General features: G+C 46.9%; 1 protein-coding gene and 1 long non-coding RNA gene across 2 annotated transcripts in view; one reads left to right on the top strand and one right to left on the bottom strand.

Annotated features, from left to right (window-relative positions):
• The window catches only part of LOC310833994 (sodium/glucose cotransporter 1-like), a 38,198-nt gene extending 21,349 nt beyond the window's left edge, over positions 1-16,849 (bottom strand). Inside the window, exons 1-3 of the mRNA XM_083717256.1 lie at positions 16,702-16,849; positions 12,796-13,494; positions 4,260-4,331 (exon numbers count right to left, since the gene is read on the bottom strand). Coding sequence (XP_083573382.1) covers positions 4,260-4,331; positions 12,796-12,924 — 201 coding nt within the window. The 5' untranslated portion in view covers positions 12,925-13,494; positions 16,702-16,849. The remainder of the gene's footprint in view (positions 1-4,259; positions 4,332-12,795; positions 13,495-16,701) is intronic.
• A 109-nt stretch (positions 16,850-16,958) lies between these two features.
• LOC310834282 lies at positions 16,959-20,369 on the top strand. The gene is made up of 3 exons (XR_014559131.1): positions 16,959-17,396; positions 17,554-18,021; positions 18,545-20,369. It is a non-coding gene; the product is annotated as an uncharacterized lncRNA (long non-coding RNA).
• Positions 20,370-20,578: the final 209 nt, after the last annotated feature.

The following is a 20,578-nucleotide window of genomic DNA, read 5'->3' as shown; positions in this document are numbered from 1 at the left end:
GGTCTGTCAGGGCAGGCCCTGCATCTGAATAAAAATGGACTGTGAGAGCTCCAATGATCCTGGGAGTTTGCCTCCTGCAGGCCTTGGTCCAGTATATCTGAAGGAGCGTCTCCACCCCCATCGTTCTACCCGGACACTGAGGTCCAGCGCCGAGGGCCTTTTGGCAGTTCCCTCACTGCGAGAAGCGAGGTTACAGGGAACCAGGCAGAGGGCCTTCTCAGTAGTGGCACCTGCCCTGTGGAACGCCCTCCCACCAGATGTCAAAGAGAACAACAACTACCAGACTTTTAGACGACATCTGAAGGCAGCCCTGTCTAGGGAAGCTTTTAATGTTTGATGCATTACTGTATTTTAATAATTGTGTGGGAAGCCGCCCAGAGTGGCTGAGGAAACCCAGCCAGGTGGGTGGGGTATAAATAATAAATAATAAATTCTTCTTATTATTCTTATTATTTCCTCCCACAGCCTCACCACCCAGCGTACAAGCAATGGAAGCAGAGCCCGTGCCAACACCCATTTGGCGATTGTTCCTTGGTTGACCTAGGCAGAGTTGCTTCTTTACAAGGTGGCTGTTGCCACCATTTTAAGAGCCAGCGTTCGTGTGAGGGCAAGTTGGCTTGCGACACTTTGCCTGCACTGTCCTGTCTGGCTTCGTTCAGTGGGGGAGTTCCCCTGTCGTTTTAATCCGCAAAGTGTCTTGTTCTCCATCTTTAAGCCTCCAGGATAGGGAAGGGCAAGGGCAACTTCTTCTGTCTCTCTTTCAGTTTCCCTTCAATTAATGATTAAGGCTAATGCCGGGTAATTAGGCATGCTTTCCCGGGAAAATGATTAACCACAATGGATTCCATGTCTCTGCAATTCTGCTTGGAACGGACTTCTAGCAGATGGATATCTCCATCGAAGAGAAGGCTGAGGCATTCAGACACAACTCGACAGCCTGGCATCTGCACAAAAGGGGAGCTTTTACCATTTCTCAGACTTGCTCCCTGTTGTGTATTGAGTCAAAGGATTTTATATCTGTATTATTATTGTCTGTATTTGCATTAGGGTAAAGTAACTGCCTTTTGGTTCCAGAGGGGACAGCTACTATTGGTTCATTTAAGCTGCTGTATTTGGATCCTCTGTCTTAGCGGTTGCCTCCAAAAGGCAGGACTGTGATTGCCTGATATTGTTCCCTCCAAAATTGTATCCTTTCTAGCTGGTTCCCTGTTCCTATAAATGTAGCTCTCCCCTCCATCAGGCCCAGTCTTGTTGCTATAATAAAGAAGTGTTACTAGAGAACTGTCTCCAGCCTATTATGTCAAGAGAGCTGAAATCACAAACCCCACGTCACAACACTCCCACACTTCCCTTAACCCAGAAGTTTTCACTCAAACCCAGAGGTTTGAGTCCATGGCTCCCTTGACCAACTACATCTTTCTGTGGCTCCCCTATGGGGCTCAGGTGCCCAGTTATGTCACCCCTCACCTGCAGAGCTGGCAGCCCCTCACCCCTTTTATGGACACCCTCCCTTGTGGAGGGTTCCCTCAGCCCCTTCTCCTCTCCTTTCCTCAGGAATCCTCGCCTGCTTGCTTGCTTGCTTAATCCAGCAGAACCCCTGGCTGGTCTCAGAGGCACCATTCGCCTGGAGAACTTGTAGCCAGGGCCTCTGCAACAAACAGCTGTGTGAGCCTCTGGAGACAGAGACATGAGGGAGCATCGGAAGAGAAGGAAGGAAGGAAGGAAGGAAGGAAGGAAGGAAGGAAGGAAGGAAGGAAGGAGGCTGGTGCTGCCCACAGAGCACCTAACCACCATTGAAGGCATCCCAGGGTGGCACAGTGGTTGAAAACCACTGCCGTAACACTATACAGTCGTACCTCAGGTTACATACGCTTCCGGTTACAGACTACGCTAACCCAGAAATACAGTGGTACCTCGAGTTAAGTACTTAATTCGTTCCAGAGGTCCGTACTTAACCTAAAACTGTTTTTAACCTGAAGCACCTCCTGCTGCTGCTGCGCCACCGGAGCACGATTTCTGTTCTCATCCTGAAGCAAAGTTCTTAACCTGAAGCACTATTTCTGGGTTAGCGGAGTCTGTAACCTGAAGCGTATGTAACCTGAAACGTATGTACCACTGTAGTACCTCGGGTTAAGAACTTTGCTTCAGGATGAGAACAGAAATCAGGTGGCGGCAGCACAGCAGCAGTGGGAGGCCCCATTAGCTAAAGTGGTGCTTCAGGTTAAGAACAGTTTCATGTTAAGAACCGACCTCCGGAATGAATTAAGTACCGTATTTTTCGCTCTATAAGACGCACCAGACCATAAGACACACCTAGTTTTTGGAGGAGGAAAACAAGAAAAAAAAAATCTGAATCCCAGAAGCCAGAACAGCAAGAGGGATCGCTGCACAGTGAAAGCAGCTGTTCTGGCTTCTGGGATAGCTGCACAGCCTGCATTCGCTCCATAAGACGCACACACATTTCCCCTTACTTTTTAGGAGGGAAAAAGTGAGTCTAATAGAGCAAAAAATACGGTACTTAACCCAAGGTACCACTGTATTTTAAAAGAGCCAGCGTCACACAGGGCACAGAGTGAAGCCTTTGAGCCCCTCCAGACACCTCTTCTCCTTGTGCATTCAGGGCAGTTTTTGCACAGAACGGTGTTGGGGACATTTCTGGTATGTGCAATCCCACTTTCAATACTGATTTGCACCTGCAGTATTCTGGGAAGCCAGGCTGCTTCATTTGCAATTGGTGCACTGCTTGCTGAAATCCCAGCCCTTTTCATGCTGCAAATATTCCAATATTTTTTTTTGTCCAGCCTTTGTTGCACCATTGTACAAGAGGGCCCCTCTGGACAGAAATAATATCGAGCAGACACCGCAGAAGAACTAATAGAGGAATGGTGTGTCGACAGGCCACCACGAATGCACCTCCACCCCCCCCCCCAATTTCCCCTCACTCGTCCTTCTTTTAAAATGTGTTGCTCTTTGTATTTGTATTGTATGAATCTGCCTGCTTTGCAGGTGTTGTTTTACACCAACGTATTCCGGACATAAGCCACTTAGAGCAACACACACACACACACACACACACACACACACACACTAACACAAACACAAACAAACAAACACATGATAAACCTGTTTTTCAGCAAACAAATAAGACTGATGAGACTTGGCCAAAAGTTGAGTGAGAAGAAAATATATGTTATGTACTGAAGTTCTCACCCTGGGCCAGCAGGAGGATACTGTAGATAGTTATGCAAATAAGGGATTGAAAGTGACATTCAGTGATTGGATAGTTTTAGGAAATTGTTACAGTTACGTTGTACTGGAGCTCTATATAAGCAGGTTGGCTGAACCCTTCAGTTCAGTTCTGTTCTGGCCTGTGAATAAACAAGAGCTGTTGGAAGAATCGCTGTGTCGTCTGATATGTTCACCCACAACTTACCGGTAACAATATATATAAGATATTTATTTCATCCCCCCTTTCCTGCTCACACTGGCAAAGAATGAGCTGTTCCTTTTTCTACTTTGATCCTGAGATCTTTCCCCTCCAAGGGAGCATCAGGTAAGAAGGACAGTTTCTGCTTTCTGAAGGAACAAGCTCTTTCTCTTCACCTCACTGGGCACCTCATTGGAAGGTGAGTCATGCCCAAGACAACAGACCAGCCGCTGCCCTGCTCCCCCACAGTCTATCCTCAGGAGCCCTGGTGCAATAAGGATGGGCAAAGGATCCCCTCCACCATCCACCAATAGCCAGCAGCAGCAAAGCTTTGCATAGGCAAACCTTTGCCAATCTGGTTTCCCCCTTCCCCACACTGCTTTGGACTGCAAAATTTCAGTTTCTCTTGGTTTCCTGGTTTTTCCCAGTCTCTTCTCCACATTTCCCTATCAGTTTGCTTTTTAAAAATCCTCATGAAAACTCACCTGCATTTTAGCACAAATTTCTCCTAATGGCCAACATTTTGCCTAATCTACACATTTTTTGCAAAGCAATGTCCCCCTACTATACTTTTTCATGTTATTTTCGTGAACATATACCGTTCTATGCACGCTTTACCCAAGCAGGTGCAATTTTGAACACCTTTACTTGTCTGGAGAACCGCACTGCAAAATTCAGAGGAGCGTCCCTTTCAGAGGACATGGTTCTCTGTTTCAGTCTGCAAATTGCAAAATCAGGAAGGGCAGATAGGGTAGATTCAGTCTGTGGTCCTCTTGGTGGAAAATGAAGGGGGCTGTTTTTCAGGGAAGCTGGCTCTTTAGACACAACTTACCGGCCACCAGACCATGCTCCGGCCTGCTAAGAAGAATCCCCCAACCGTCCCACGGTTTGTTGAATACATGGCCTAAGGAAGACAGAAGAGGAGATGCAATTAGAGTTACCAACCATATAATATAGCCTGACCACTATCCCCCATGCATTGATAAGCTCATTACTGCAATGTGCTCTTTGTGGGGCTGCCCTTGAGGTTGTCTGGAAGTGGCAGATACTGCAAAATGTAGCAGCTCACTGGGGCAGGATATCGCCAACACATTAACCTACTAAATTCAAGGTACTGGTTCTGGTGTATAAAGCCCAGGACAAGGTGGGACCAGGATGCCTGAACGATCGTCTCACCCCTTACATATCCAGTCAAGGAGAGGGCCTCCCACAGAGACCATCCTATCGGGAGGTCTCTTCTGCACAATGTAGGAACGGAGCCTTTTGTGTGGTGGCACCTGTCCTTTGGAACTCTCTTCCCCATGAATATTAGACGGGCGCCTCCCCTGTTGTCTTTTTGGTGCCTGCCAAAGACTTTCCTCTTCCAATCAGCCTTTTAAGTGGAGATCTTTCCCAGTCCACCTCTATACTAGAATTGGCTTTAAGGTGTTTTTTAAAATTGCTTTCTCACGTATTGTTTTCTGTCCTGGGCTTCTTTTGGAGGAAGGCCAGGGTATAAATGTAATAAATTAATAATATATTGAAAAGGACATCTGGCCAAAGGATGATATCCAGTGAGTGGTCACATTCAGATCAGTGGGTTTAAGGAACCCTAATTCTAATTTAAATCCATTGACGTCAGTGAGCATCAAAACATTGACAAAACATTGCTTATTTTGTTTATGGACCACGGTTGCCTCCAAAGAGCCCAAGGCTCCCCTCCTTCCCATCTTGTCCTCACAGCAACCCTGTGAGATAGGCTAGGCTGAAAGAGGCAGCGACAGGCCCAGAAAACATGACTGAGTATGGATTTGAACCCGTTTCCCAGGTCACAGTCCAACACTCTAACCCTTAAACCACATTGGCTCCTATGTCGATTATGAGCTGTGTCCAATATTGGTGATGCTCAGGGCATGCCTGTTGAAATTAATGGATGTGATCGATCTAGGTCCCCTAATTTCAATGGGTGTGCTCTGGAGTAACATCAGTTGGCTGCAACCCCTTGACCTTAACTTGTCCGCTGATTTCATTGGGCCTGCTTGGAGTATTGACCCAGCGGGTACAAATCCACCACGAAAAGTTGATTCTGTCTTAAGCCTGCCAGAAATAAAACTATCAGGTTATCCTCATAATCTCTCTGGAGTTCCAAGTGTTAAGTCCATGAGACGCATCCCAGAAACGGAATGCAAAAGACCTCCCATGCAGTGATTTTTTTGTAAAAAAAATATTTAGGGGTACTCTCATTTTGACTCAAGAAAATCACCATTTTATAGTTCAAATCGTGGGAAATAAACACAGTAACAGCGGTATTTCGGGTTACAGACACTTCAGGTTACAGACGCTTCAGGTTACAGACTCTGCTAACCCAGAAATAGTGCCTCAGGTTAAAAACTTTGCTTCAGGGTGAGAACAGAAATCGCACAGCGGAGGTGTAGCAGCAGCGGGAGGCCCCATTAGCTAAAGTGGTGCTTCAGGTTAAGAACAGTTTCAGGTTAACAATGGACCTCCAGAACAAATTAAGTTCTTAACCCAAGGTACCAGTGTACATGAAGAAAAGTATAAAGATTCACAAAATGTTTAGGGGTATGCGTACTCCTGCGTACCCGCACCCCATAAAAAAACACTGCTCCCATGAACAATGGAACAGAAATGTTGGGAGCAGGATTCGGAATGGAGTCAGATCCAGAAGGAGAAAGCCTGGCATTCAGTTATCCCTCTGATGCTTCACCAAACAAACAAACTGGCATCCCCGAGCTGCTGTTTATGCAGCACCATCCCAGAAGCACTGCAGGCAACTTGACAGCGATTATATTCATGTTCATTTGTGGCACAGATTTATTAGGCGCATCGTTCTGCCCGGACACTGAGGTCCAGCTCCGAGGGCCTTCTGGCGGTTCCCTCACTGCGAGAGGCCAAGTTACAGGGAACCAGGCAGAGGGCCTTCTCGGTAGTGGCGCCCGCCCTGTGGAACGCCCTCCCATCAGATGTCAAAGCGATAAACAACTACCTGACATTCAGAAGACATCTGAAGGCAGCCCTGTTCAGGGAAGTTTTTAATATGTGACATTTTAGTGTATTTTTCATCTCTGTTGGAAGCCGCCCAGAGTGGCTGGGGAAACCCAGCCAGATGGGCGGGGTACAAATAATAAATTGTTATTATTATTATTATTATTATTATTATTATCAAGGCTCACCATTGTTTCAGTAACACAGACTTGGCCTTTCGCCAAGCCTTTCCCAATGAAACCATGATGGGGGTAAATGAATGAGAACGTCGTCCGTGAGCAATGTGCCACCTGAGGCTTGTCCAGACTGGCAGTGCCTCCTGGCACCACCCTCCACTGCTGCCCAACCCAAGTGTCATACAGAACTGCCGCTGGCTGGGCAGTCATCACCAGGGCCTGGCGGGGCTCCCTCCAAGTGCTTTGGACTAAAGCTGCCATCAGCCAACATAGGTGTGCTCAGACCCAGCGCTGTTTCCCCATGTTGGCTGGGACTGGAGAGAGTTGTGGTCCAAAGAATCTGGAGGGCACCACCAGGCTGGCAGAGGCTGGCATGGCAGTCTCTCTGTTTACACCCACCATGAACTATAGGGCATGGCATAGTCATAGAATTGAAGCGTTGGAAGGGGCCCATGGGTCATCTAGCCTAACCCCTTACAATGCCTAGTCATATGGGCAGGGAAGGGGCTACTCCGGGAAGGCCATGTCTTGCATCATTTTTAAAATAAAAAATGTCATTTAATCTACATTATGGCACTTCCTACGGAGCAGAGATGTGTTTGTTGGATGGCCTTGAAATGTCTAAAAACTCAGAGATCCGCCAAGGAACATTGACGATCACCTAAACCAGGAGGTTTCCCAAACTTCCCAGCTGTTTTTGGACTACAACTCCCATCATCCCTAGCTAGCAGGACCAGTGGTCAGGGATGATGGGAATTGTAGTCCAAAAACAGCTGAAGACCCAAGTTTGGGAAACACCGGCATAAATGATGGTCATGGCTTCGTGCCCCCAAAGTGGAGAACAAAGTATGTTCCATTTGAACTGAAACTGCTTTGAGATGTTCTTAATTGTAATTGTTTTTAGAATGCTTTCAGTGTTTCAGACTGTTTTTGCTTTTAAATAGTGTGTCTTTTTGGTGCCCTGGAAGGACAGGGCATACATTCTAGCAATAATTCAATAAATAATATTTGTTACAAACGTGTGTGTGTGTGTGTGTTTATGCACCTACATCTTCACAAAATTCCTCGGGGGACTGTTGGCATTTGCCCATGCACATAGGAAAATGCCTTAAACAGATTCTGAGCAACTGGTCTACCTAGCCTGGTGTTCACTGTGGCTCTTGGGCATAGGGTGCCCTGCCCCACCTGGGCAGACCCGTAGCATGCCTTGAGCCCATCTCTCATTCTGCCCTGCAAATGGGAGACGAGAATCGGTGTTCACCTCCCGGAAAGAGAAAGCAACCAAGCAGAAAGACTGTTTTTGCTGCTCCTGCTCCTCATACAATTGTGGCATGGCCGTTGTGTGTCCACAGAAACCAGCAAGGTAAAAAGGTAAAGGATCCCTGGATGGTTAAGTCCAGTCAAAGGCAACTATGGGGTTGTTACGCTCCTCTCACTTTCAGGCTGAGGGAGCTGGCGTTTGTCCACCGACAGTTTTCCGGGTCCTGTGGCCAGCAGGACTAAACCACTTCTGGCACAACGGAACACAGTGACAAAAGCTAGAGAGCACAGAAACTCACCCCATCATGGGGATTTGAACCGCCGACCTTCTGATCAGCAAGCCCAAGAGGCTCAGTGGTTTAGACCACAGCACCATACGCGTCCTAGAAACCAGCAAACACAACGCAGTACACACCCAAATAAATCACTAGCCTGTGCAACAGCTGGATCCGAGTTGTGAAATGTGGCTTTCCACCTCAGAAACGGCTACCTCCTGTGGAGAGCCTCGCTTTCTCTTCATTTTAAAAAGAGCAAGCATGCCCCTAGACCTCATGGTTTCTGGGAGAGAAAAGGCAAGCCATTCCCCTTGCAAGAGCAATGGGATTTTCTAGCACTCCGTATTTCCTTTTTTTATATATATATAGATATTTATTAAAGGTTTTTATAAGAAAAAAGCATAAATAACAAACAACAATGCTTATGTCATACACAAAATTCCATAACTCATTTGGACTTCCTCTCGTCTCCCGCTCCCACTTACATTGTTAAAAAGTTTTTCCAGGCAAATTATCATCTTGTTTTCAGTCTTATATCCACTCATTTAAATATAATCAAATAGTTCTCCCGAAGGATTTGTCTTTTCCTTAATCTCACTTATCATCTAATTTCAATCTAGTTTAGTGGTGGCCAATTATTTATGATCAAGCATCCTTCTTAACATTCAATCAAATTACAATATTTTTGTAAATAGGTTTTAAATTTCTTCCAATCTTCTTCCATCCTTTCTTCTCCCAGGTCTCGGATTCTGCCGGTCATCTCTGCCAGTTGCATATAGTCTATCAACTGCATCTGCCATTCTTCCAGTGTGGGTAGATCTTGAGTCTTCCAATTCTTAGCAATAATTATCCTTGCTGCTGCGTATTTCCTGGTGATATATATATATATAACTTGACCCGCATGTTCTGCCCGTTCCTGCTTTGGAATGCAAGAAGCCTACTCTCACACTGGCATCTGCATAACCAGGCAGGGGGCAGGCAGGGCAAGGGAACAGGCACCCTGGCTTCCTGGTACAATGGGACTCTCTTTGACCTCAGACAAAATCAAGCCAGCAAGCACAGTCTTGCCTTGCAGTTTTCTCAGTGGTTTCGTATTCAAAACCCTCCTCGGGTTTTTAGCCCATCCCTCCTGACACCTGCCCGTCTTCCTTAAGAGCAGGCTTGCCCAGATGCTTTGAAAAACAACTCCTGGATAGCCATGGGATGCTAAGGCTGATGGGAATTGTAGTCCAAAACATCTGAAGGTACTCCAGACTAGAGAAGGTTGCTTCAGAGAGGGGAGTCCTGGGCTCTTCGAGGCTCTTCTGGACTTCTGCACAGCTCTGAAAGAGTTCAGAAAGCACAAGGACCCTGGAAGCCGTTGCCACACACTGCCAGAATCAGACACCCTGACGTGCCCCACCCAGGTCCTGGGGAACCAGTCATCAAGTCAACTTGGCTCCTGCACCTCCTTCCACTGGTTCTGCTTCTGAAACTTTATAAGGGTTGCCCATCAGGCAAATGTTTCACAGGTGAAGCTCTTTTCATTTCTCTACAGCCCAGGAAAGGCATCACCTGGTGCACAGCTGCTCTGGGAATTTTTCAGTGCAAGGGTGTGATACTATTATTAATTTGCAAATCATAAGAATGGAAGGTTTTCTGTGCATCGGGCAAGGAGAAAAATGATAAAACGTTCTGCCAGGCACAAGAGCAGAGGCAGGAAAAGCATTGGCAACCCTACTTTGAGAGGCAGTGCAGTTAAAGTGCTGCATTAAGACCAGGGAGAGAACGGGGTTCGAATCCTCTCTTGGGCATGAAGCTCCCTGAGTGTGGCCTTGGGCCAGGAACTGCCTCTCAGCCAAACCTACTTCACAGGTTTTTGTGAGGATAAAAGGAGGAAAGTCCTCAGGGAAATAATGGCCCTTCACTGCATATAACAGTCAGGAACTGGTCCTCCCATCCCCTGCAAAAAAAGGGAATTTGCCCAGTCCTTGAAAGCTTGCTATACACCATTCATCAACATTATAAATGAGTATCACTTTAATACCACCAACAAAGAATCCTGATAATTTTAGTTTGGGAAGGTGATGTCAACTCTCTGCTCATCGTTCTCCCTGAAGTACAGCTCTCTGGGGAGAGGGAGCGGCTATTCAAATACATTAATTGATTGCAAAGTTATACATCTGTTCTGTTTAAGCCTGTGGCGCTAACTTCCATTTGTCATCCACACATGCCGTGAATAAGGAATCAAGGTGAGTGTCGCCGCTGAACATGTGCAGAGTGCCTGTTGTATCTCTGCTAAAATAGCTGCAAGCATTGGGGTTAAGGAGCCTGCAATAAGGAGTCAGAAGCACCCTTTGTGGCAAAAATTGAGCTATTCCCCTTCTTGTCGCTCTTTCTGCTGCCATAAAAAAACCTAATCTAGCCACCTTTTCCCCCACCCTGGCTATGAGACCTCTCAGCCACCCTGATGCACTCAAACCAAGGTTGCAGACATGCTTCCATTTGCCCTGGCTAGGGAAAACTTTGAATGGGTTCAGCTGAGCTGCCCATGCCCAAGCGCAGGCACTGCCAGGGAGCTACCGCTGCATGCTGCAGTCTCTGGAGGGCAGCAAAGGTATCAGGGGACCTTAGGACAGATCACACTTGCTGCTTCTCCCTCGGGTGCAGATTCCAAATGGTCAGAAAGTTTAAAAACGCTGCACACCCACAGCCTTCCCGGGAGCTCTGGCCAGGCCAGGCTGCTCTCTTCCATCACCTCCAAACAACATTGCTCTATTGAGTGGCGGCTGGTGTATCCCTTTGGACTGCTAGGGCACAGGAGACTGGCAGCAGAAGCAAAACCAGCTCCTTCTTGTCTTGCCCCATTCTCTTCCTAAGCTGAAGGGTGCAGCAATAAAACTGCTAGCACATTTGCAAAGCCAAGCCAAGTCCAGTATGGTTTCAAACTGGGTGGCGGACTGCGTGTGGGGATTCCTGCATTGCAGGGGGTTAGACTAGATGACCCTCGGGGTCCCTTCCAACTCTACAATGCTAGGATTCCCCCTCCTCCCTCCTCTACAAGGGGCAACTCTGAAACTGAGGAAGAGGAGGAAACTGACAGGCTGTAGCCTGGGTGTAAGGAAGGAGGCAGGCAGTTTGGGGGGGGGGCTGGCTAAGGACAGGAGGAGGCTAGTGGGGCAGTGCCCCATCTGGGAAGAAGAAAAGGCTGCTGGGGCAGATGCTAATGTGAGAGGCAGTGTGGTGTAGTGGTTAGAGCGTCAGACTAGGAGCTGGGAAACCAGAGTTCAAATCTTCCCAAGGCTCACTCAGTGTGACCTTGGGGGCCGGTCGCAGCCTCTCAGTCTAACCTGCCAACCAGGGAATTGAATGGGGGAAGAATCATACCTGCCACCTACTGCTCCTTGGAGAAGAAGGTGGGATTTAAATGCAATAAACAAGTGTCTCTGGAAAGCCCAAAAGCAGGGCCTGAGAATAGGAGCCCTCTCCTCTCCTGTGGTTTCCAGCAGCTGGCATTGCCGCTTCTGACCAGCCTCCCTTGCTGCATCTGTTCCTATCGCTGTCCTCAGCCTCCCATCTCACCCTCCCTGCTCTTTCCTGAGGCCTCTCTCAGACATTTGGGCCCTGAGCCACTTTCTGGTGACTCCATTTCCTTCATCCCCGCCTCGGGCAACCCTGACCTCTTGCCCTGCGAGGAAGGAGTTAACCCTACAAGCAGGCAGAGGAGATTTCATACACACCCACCTTGGTGACAAAGCAGAGGCTTGCGTTTTTTAAACTTATCAGGTTTGCTCCAGAAAAGGAAAATCTGGTTTAAAGGGATGTGAAACACAGGCTGGTATTCTGAGGTCGATGTAGACCAGGGGTCAGCAAACCTTTTCAGCAGGGGGGCCAGTCCACTGTCCCTCAGACCTTGTAAGGGGCCAGACTATATTTTGGGGGGAAATGAACAAATTCCTATGCCCCACAAATTTAAAATAAAAGCACTTTAGATAAAAGCACACATTCTATTTATGTAAAAACACCGGGCAGGCCCCACAAATAACCCAGAGATGCATTTTAAATAAAAGGACACATTCTACTCATGTAAAAACACTGATTCCCGGACCATCTGTGGGCCGGATTGAGAAGGCAATTTGGCCACATCCGGCCCCTGGACCTTAGTTTGCCTACCCATGATGTAGACCCACTCCATAATAAGCACCCACCCGGAAGCACCTGCCAGGAATGCAAGGTGGCAACCTTGAAGCACCTTTAATTTTACAGGTCAAATCCACCCCTCCAAAAAACCAAACAAAAAAGCAATTTCTTGCCACCTTCTACTTTCTGCCCCAGAGATTCCTGGTGTCCAGCAACGATGCTGGTGGCACTACACCTGTGTGGCGTTGTGGTTAGAGTGTCAGACTAGGACCTGGGAGACCAGGGTTCGAATCCCCACTCAGCCACGAAGCCGACTTTGAGGGCCGGACACTGCCTCTTGGCCTAACCTCCCTCACAGGGTTGTTGTGAGGACAAAATGAGGAGGGGGAGAGCCGTGGGACACCCTCTTGAGCTCCTTGGAGGAAAAGGTGGCATATAATTGCAAACACAGTAGAAACTCAAGAGGTTGTGGGCTCTCCTTCCTCTGAGGTCTCTTAAGCAAGAGGTCGGATGACCAAATAAAACGCACGTGAGAAAAGTCAACGAGACCTACCCATATTCCCACCGCCAGCACTATCAAGAAGTAAAGGACAATGACAGAGATGTCTGCAGGGTTGTTGATGGCCAGCCCCTCCTCCGGGGCTGCCGTGGTCATGGCCGCGGTTGTCGGTGTGGTTGCCATCCTGCCACTTTGGGTGCCTCTTGCCCTTCTCTTGCTCTCGGCTTTATATCGCCTGGCAGCGCTGCCAAGTTAATGATAAGCTTGCGTGGGTCTCCCTGGGCTTCCACGATGTCTAATGTGTAACCGAGATCTCTGCTCCCTCTCCCTCGCTCCTTGGGATGCCTGAAGTCCTTCTAACAGGCGTGGCTCCGTCCTGGCATGATCACCAAGCGTGGCTCCTTCTCTCCTCTCTAAAGGCTGCCAGGAGCAAGCCCTGTCTTCCTGGATCCTGCAGCAAGAGGTGCTTAAGGCTTTTGTAGCCCTGGAGCAGGTGGTTTGGCAGGAGGCAGTGGAAGAAGGAGGGGTTTGACTCCAGCCCTGCTCAAGGAACCCAGAGCCCAGCCTTAAGCGGTTCTTCCAGACTGGCTGGTCCGACCCTGGTGCAGAAGTGCTCACTAATCGCCCAGAATTTGGGAGAGGGGGAGAAGGAGGGTTGTGAGCTTCGGGGACACCCCAGGATGTTAGGTGTGGCATTCCTGCTGTGACGTGTCGTCAGTCTTCATGGCTCCCAGCTGGAGGAGAGACTAGACCCTGGCACCACCCAAGGGAAGAAGGAAAAAAGAAGAAAAAGACATGTTAATTGATTCCTCTAAGGAGAGAGCCACAGAGTGCAACACTTACAAAGTGGGAAGGAGTCAGAACATCTGCTTGGCATGCAGAAGGTGCCAAGGTCAACTCCTGACATCTCCAGGTAGGGCTGGGGGGAAACTCCCTGCCTGGACCCTGGACAGATGCTGGCTGCCAGTTAGCATAGACAACGCTGAGTTAGATGGACCAATTGTGTGGCTCAGTATTGCCAAGGGCCTTAGCTCAATGGCTAAGCGTCTGCTTGGCATTCAGAAGGTCGCAGGTTCAATCCCCAATGGCCTCTCCAGGTAGAGCAAGGAGAGACTCCCTACCAGAAACCCTAAATTCTGCCCATCAGTGCAGACAATGCTGAACTAGATGGACCAATTGCCTGACTTAGCATGTCCTTCACCAACTTGGAAAAACTTTTGATACCCCCAATTTGCCCTGCCCTGTTCCTTGAACTCCAGACAAAACCCCCAAACTGATTCTTCTCAAAAGTCTGAGATAGGAGAGGGATAAAGTTTGCCAATAAACCACAAAAATGTGTGGTGGTGAATATGCAAGATAGATACACAAATGCTCCCATGATTTGTGGGGGCATGAAAAGTCTTAAATGGGAAGCAAGACCCAAGAGTTGTGCCCCAGAATCCTCTGCGGCCCTTGCAAGGGATTATGGGAGCCACATCTTAGATGCAACACATGGCAGGAGGGGGGGGAGAGTCAAAGGTCTGTGGCTCTACAGGGGGCTTTGAAACAATTCCTAGGAAATAATCCATTCTAAAACCCATGCTGCTGCTGTGTCCACACTCTCATCCACTCTGCATCCAGCGTTCTCTCACTGCTGGTTTGAGAAGCAGAGTAAACAGGGCATGATCCGCACTAATCCAAATCTGTTGTTTCTTCAGAAACTCTGTGCGTTGATGCATTTACTCCCCAAACCAGCTTCGATCCAAACTGAGAAAAACAACAGCCTTGATGTGTTTTAAGCAGGTCTTGTACACGAAGCCCACATGCAAATGAATTGAAATGGTTGTGACGTATCTAATAGATTATGTCTGTTTTAAAGGAGACACTTTCCAGGTCTGAAGTGTGAAATTGAAAGGGGTGAGGAGAACTGCAGTGGTTGTTTTTCTTAATAAAAAGAGTTACGGAAATAAATCCTTCAATGACTCACCTGCCAGGGAGGAGACTTTGTTGTGCAGATTTATGAATTGGAAAGAAAACGTGTCTAGCTACTATTGCACAGGCTTTTTCTCCTCCCTGCTAGTTTTGGGAAAAAGTTTTCCCCATTCTTTTGGATGTTCTTACCAAAGACTGCTTACCTTGGCCAGCGTACATTTGAGCTGGCAGCTGAACAGGGAAGCAGCTGGATTAACAACAGAATGCCAAATGCACAAAAATCCCCCCCACTTCACCAAGACTGTAACCCCAAACACATGAGCAATAAGTGCCTCTCAGCACGCCCTTACGTCTGAGTAAATATGCGCACGATGGTGCTTTGAGAAGAAGTCTTTGCTTGTGGTATGCACTCTGCACAAGAACCTTGTGTTTAAAGCGCCCAGCTTTCCTCAAGGAATTCCCCGGAGAACTACATTTCCCAGCACACTTTGCAAACTACAGTTCCCGGGATTCGTTTTAAATGTATGGTGTGTTGGTAGAGTTGGCCCTACCCTTAAAGGTAAAGGGACCCCTGACCATTAGGTCCAGTCGTGACCGACTCTGGGGTTGCGGCGCTCATCTCGCTTTATTGGCCGAGGGAGCTGGCGTACAGCTTCCGGGTCATGTGGCCAGCATGACTAAGCTGCTTATGGCGAACCAGAGCAGCGCACGGAAACGCCGTTTACCTTCCCGCCAGAGCGGTGCCTATTTATCTACTTGCACTTTGACGTCCTTTTGAACTGCTAGGTTGGCAGGAGCAGGGACCGAGCAACGGGAGCTCATCCCATCGCGGGGATTCGAACTGCCAACCTTCTGATCAGCAAGTCCTAGGCTCTGTGGTTTAACCCACAGCGCCACCCACATCCTGGCCCTACCCTTAGGGAGGTGTGAAAGCCTCCACAGACAGCTGATTTGGGCCAGGAAGCAAATCACCAGTCACTTAATGCATAATTATTGCATTAACTGAATTTTTTATTATTGCAATTTTACTGCCAGGGAGTGGGAGGGTCCTTTGTGGAAAAAAATTTCTCAGATGGCAAAATAACTGGACTGACCCTGGGTACTGTGGCACCTTGATTTGGGGCTGGGCTGGGCTGGGCAGGGGGCACTGATTGATGTTTTGCTTCAAAATGCCAGCCCCATTCATTTTGTTCATCCACACCACCCAAAAAGACAGAGGGTTTGGGTTTTTTTGTTTACATCCAATACTCTTCCACTGGAACAAGGGTTGCCAACTTTTTTTCTTGACAGGGCTCCAGTGCCTTTAAAAGGCTGCAGAGCAGGGAAGGATCAAGCCAGTGAAGCTTCTCCCACCACTAAATCTAGCTCCTTGCCTGACAGAATGTCTTCTGCTGGCTTAATGGTACAGCTGCCAAAGGCACAAGAGCATGGTCAGAGGAAAACAGTTAGCAACCCTGTTGTTGTTTAGTTGTTTAGTCATGTCCGACTCTTCGTGACCCCATGGACCAGAGCCCGCCAGGCACTTCTGTCTTCCACTGCCTCCCACAGTTTGGTCAAACTCATGCTGGTAGCTTCGGGAACACTGTCCAACCATCCCGTCCTCTGCCATCCCCTTCTCCTTGTGCCCTCCATCTTCCCCAACATCAGGGTCTCTTCCAGGGAGTTTTCTCTTCTCATGAGGTGGCCAAAGTCTTGGAGCCTCAGCTGGACATGCAGACATCAATGGATAAGAGTGTTTATCTTCATATCTCCTTAGCTGCAGATTGGTGCAACTAAGGAGATGAGATGTGGGGTGTTTTTTCTGCTTTGTTTTGTTTTTTGAGAAGCTTCTGTTAAAGATACAAGTGCAGTCTGGACTGGGTTTTCCTGGCCATTTGGCAACAAACAGCATTACAATACGGTCTCGGTACCAACACATTCCTGACAATAAGATTCCTGCCTTTATCTCAGATTAAAATTGATTGTTTTATCTCTCTGGACAAATCCACAAAACCAAAGCTTTCCACTCCTACCACAAAACTAACATTTGGTGTGGAAGGATTTACTGACCTGCTGATCTTTCAAGTTGACACTTCGTTTTAAAATCGTGATTAAGGCTCACAGACTTGGAACCTGCAGAGTCTCGCTGGCTAAATTGGCCACCGATGGCTCAATCTGCGGTCACCTCACAGGAAGCAACTGGAGGACCCCCAAGGCCTGAGAGTAGGAAGAATGTTTCCAGGATGCTATGATTCTGCCCTCCAAGAGAGATAGACAGCCAATCAAGGAGCAGTTGGAAGCTCTGGGGTGACAGTTAGAGGCAGTTGGTCAGTGAACAGGAAGTGAAGGCTGTGCATGGACAGTATGCTGCCAAGCCATCCCCCCCGGGGGGGGGTGCCTCTTTGCCACTGCTATGGATGCAGACAACAGCTGGTTTGGAACTTGGATAGAGGAGGCAGACTCTCCAAGTTTCTCTATTTTCCAGGGACATCCCTGATTTAGAGATGCCGTCCCAGTTTCTGATTTGATCCTGGAACGTCCCGCTTTTCCTTAGGATGTCCCTCTTTTCATTAGATAGATATTGGAGGGTATGTTAGGAATGCCCTATTTTCATTGGAGAAATGTTGGAGGGCAATTATTTGAAGAGCAACCGTAATCAACCAATCACCATATGTTAGTAGGACTACAGGAAGTTTTGTAAGGAGAAATATATGAAATATTGCAAAATAGAGAAAGGAGAGAGATTTTAGTTCGGAAATTTAAAGGTAATAGTGAAAGTAAGAAATGTATATTAAGTGGATAGATTGGAAAGTTTTCAGACGTGATTGATGGAAGTCCAAAAAATTGTATAAGATGTAAAAGTATGTTTAATTAGTTGAAAATGGTATGTTAAAAACTAATTAAAAATCTATTTTAAAAAAGGAGAAATGTTGGAGGGTATGGAGTTATCCAACCCCCGAGCCATCTGAAGGCAATCCTGTAAGGAGAAGTTTTTTTAAAAACGTTTAATGTTTTATTATGTTTATATTGTATATGTTGGAAGCTGCCCAGAGCGGCTGGGACAACCCAGTAAGATGTGTTGGGTATAAATAGTAAAATTATCATTGTGGAATGGGATGTCCCTATTTTCATCAGAGAAACGTTGGAGGGCATGGGAGTCCATTAGCTACATAAAACTCCCCTCTCTGCCCCTCACAAACATTTTGGTGATCTGCACCAGTAACAAGCATGCCTGAATGCCTAACTTAATGTTACAGTATATTATGCTGCTCTACAAATCAAATCTTTGATTCTGTTGGTCAGGGGAAGAACAGAGGACCGTTGGGTCCAACTTGAGATTGTCCCTTCCACATGTTTTCAATGAGAGGCCAACGTTTATCCTCAAAGCAGGTAAGGAAAATAGACAATCCATTGACAAGATCAGTACTGTTGGTGGGGAGAACGTGGAGTAAAACACTAGCCTCAACCCTTCGCCATTGGTCCCTATCCTGGATCACCTAGCTTTCAGACACACAGACAAGTATCAACAATTCAAGGCCTGGGAAGCCATGGGAATTTACACTGTTTTTGACCTGCTTCCCAGAGGGAAAGCAATTTCCAAAGAGGAAATACAAAGTAAATTAAAAGACTCATTATTTTGTGCTTCATTTGGAATGCAGGAGAGGGGCCTACTACACACACTTAGCTTGTTTGAATGCTTGTGCAACAGGCCAGCTTATGACCTGAAGAGTGATGCTTCCCTAATAAAAAGCTATCTATTAGATCAGGAAGCTGGGGCTGTTGGAGGCCCCCGAATTGTATGGGAATCAGAAATAGGCCACCAAAACAAAGATCCCTAATGGGAGGTGTTAAGTTGTGGGTGAACATATCAGATGACACAGCGATTCTTCAAACAGCTCTTGTTTATTCACAGGCCAGAACAGAGCTGAACTGAAGGGTTCAGCCAGCCTGCTTATATAGAGCTCCACTACAACGCAACAGTAACCACTTTCTGTAACTATCCAATCACTGAACGTCACTTTCAATCCCTTATTTGCATATGTGGACCTGAGTGAAAACTATCTACAGTATCCCCCTGCTGGCCCAGGGTGAGAACTTCAGTACATAACAGGAGGGTATCTGGATCACCATCTCCCCTTTAAACCATCTCTGCTTGCTTACAGGAGGCCTTCTTCACTGGATGCCAGTTGAGCCGGCAAAGATTAATCCCTCCCATTCCCCTTTATGTTGGAAAGCTGTGGAAAGTAATCTCCATAATATCCACAATTACAAGCCAGCTTCTTTCTCCAAATCCAGCCTCAGCACCACTATCTTTAGACATAGACTTGGGCTCCACCTTGCACCACAGAGAACTAGTAGGCTTCTTACTGACCACAGCACAATTAGCGATAACTCAACCACAGAAGAACCAGTCTGAAATACACCCCTAAAAGTATGGGGAAATAATATATGGGATACAGCACTGTCTGAGCATCTCAGCAGACAACAGAAGGGCAATTAAAGGCATAATGAAAAGAGATACCTTCCAAGAAACGTGGACCCCTTTCTTTAACTGTGTTAATCACCCAAATCAAGACCTTGTTATATCAACCGCTCAGTGGAGAGGTTATGTTAAGTAATATGTTTGAACACTGATTGTGTAAGATTATGTCTTAAGAGTCTTGATTGTACAAGGACGGAAGAATGAGGAAACCCCGACAAAAGAACAGTGGCAAGAGAAATTGATGAACTATGCAGAACTGGCCAAATTGACATTCAATCTGTGAGATAAGGACAACAATGACTTTAAAGAAGAATGGGAACTTTTTACAAATTACTTAAACAAAAAAAAACAAGAAAATGAATTGGACTCTTTGGCAGGTTTTGAATAAACATACACAAATTTATTGATTGCTAACTGTTACGGAAGTCACAGGTTGTTAAATGCTACAAATATTGTACCTGAATGTACCCTTTCAACTTGACAGCTCAGGGAAGTTACCTAGCTATAAAAATAATATAAAATCAACTCCTTTGCCAGTTTCCTCCATTCCAAAGCTATTTTCCCCTTGAAAAAGGACTCCAGGAAGTTCGCAGAGTTGACAATGGCTGGGCTCATTGTTAGCCAAGGGAAGCCAAATTTCATCACTTGACTTGCCTTAGGCTCCAGACATGCAAAGGAAGTTTTGGGTGGTGGGTACTTAAGACATATTTGTCTATGCTAATCTTATACTTGTGTGTTGCCCTGACACATCAGTCTATGCTAATCTTGTGTAACCCTCCCCTTTTGTGACATGTCAGTGATGTAGCAATGATGTATCAATGATGCTGTACGAACTGTATTCTGGGATATGGTGGGAAAGTTTTAAAAGTCCTTGTCACCCCACCCTCTGGGTTCAATCTCCTTTTGAACCTGTTGCGCGATAAACTCGGATCTTCAGCAATTTCCTCTGGTTGGTGGCTGGACTCCTTTATTCTGCAGGGACCCGTGGGCTCTGCCCGACAAGCTGGGTGACTGAGCAGCCTCACATCTAGATTTTTCCATAACACTAACATAGTAGAAAGAGAATATAAGGATATAGACAATTTTACAGTATGCAGAAAATAATATGTGTTGAGAAATCAGAGAGAGGAGCTGAGGGAGGTCTCTGGGGGAGGGCAGGAATGGTTTGGGGGGGAAAGGGGGAAAATAATGAATATGATATGTTTTGATAAGTTGTTATATTGAAATTGCTAATAAAAATACTTTTTTAAAAAAAGATTACATCTAAAGGCAATGGACAGAACAAACACCATCAGATGTATTGCTGGATAAGTGCTTAATGGTTTCGGGGTTTTTTGGTACAGTGGTACATCGGGTTAAGTACTTAAGTCATTCCGGAGGTCCGTTCTTAACCTGAAACTGTTCTTAACCTGAAGCACCACTTTAGCTAATGGGGCCTCCTGCTGCTGCTGCGCCGCCGGAGCA

Source organism: Podarcis gaigeae (genome assembly GCF_964106915.1).
Source record: "Podarcis gaigeae genome assembly, chromosome: 16".
Lineage (NCBI taxonomy): Eukaryota > Metazoa > Chordata > Lepidosauria > Squamata > Lacertidae > Podarcis > Podarcis gaigeae.
The sequence above is the reverse complement of the archived record's forward strand: the minus strand, read 5'-3'. Positions and strand labels throughout refer to the sequence as shown.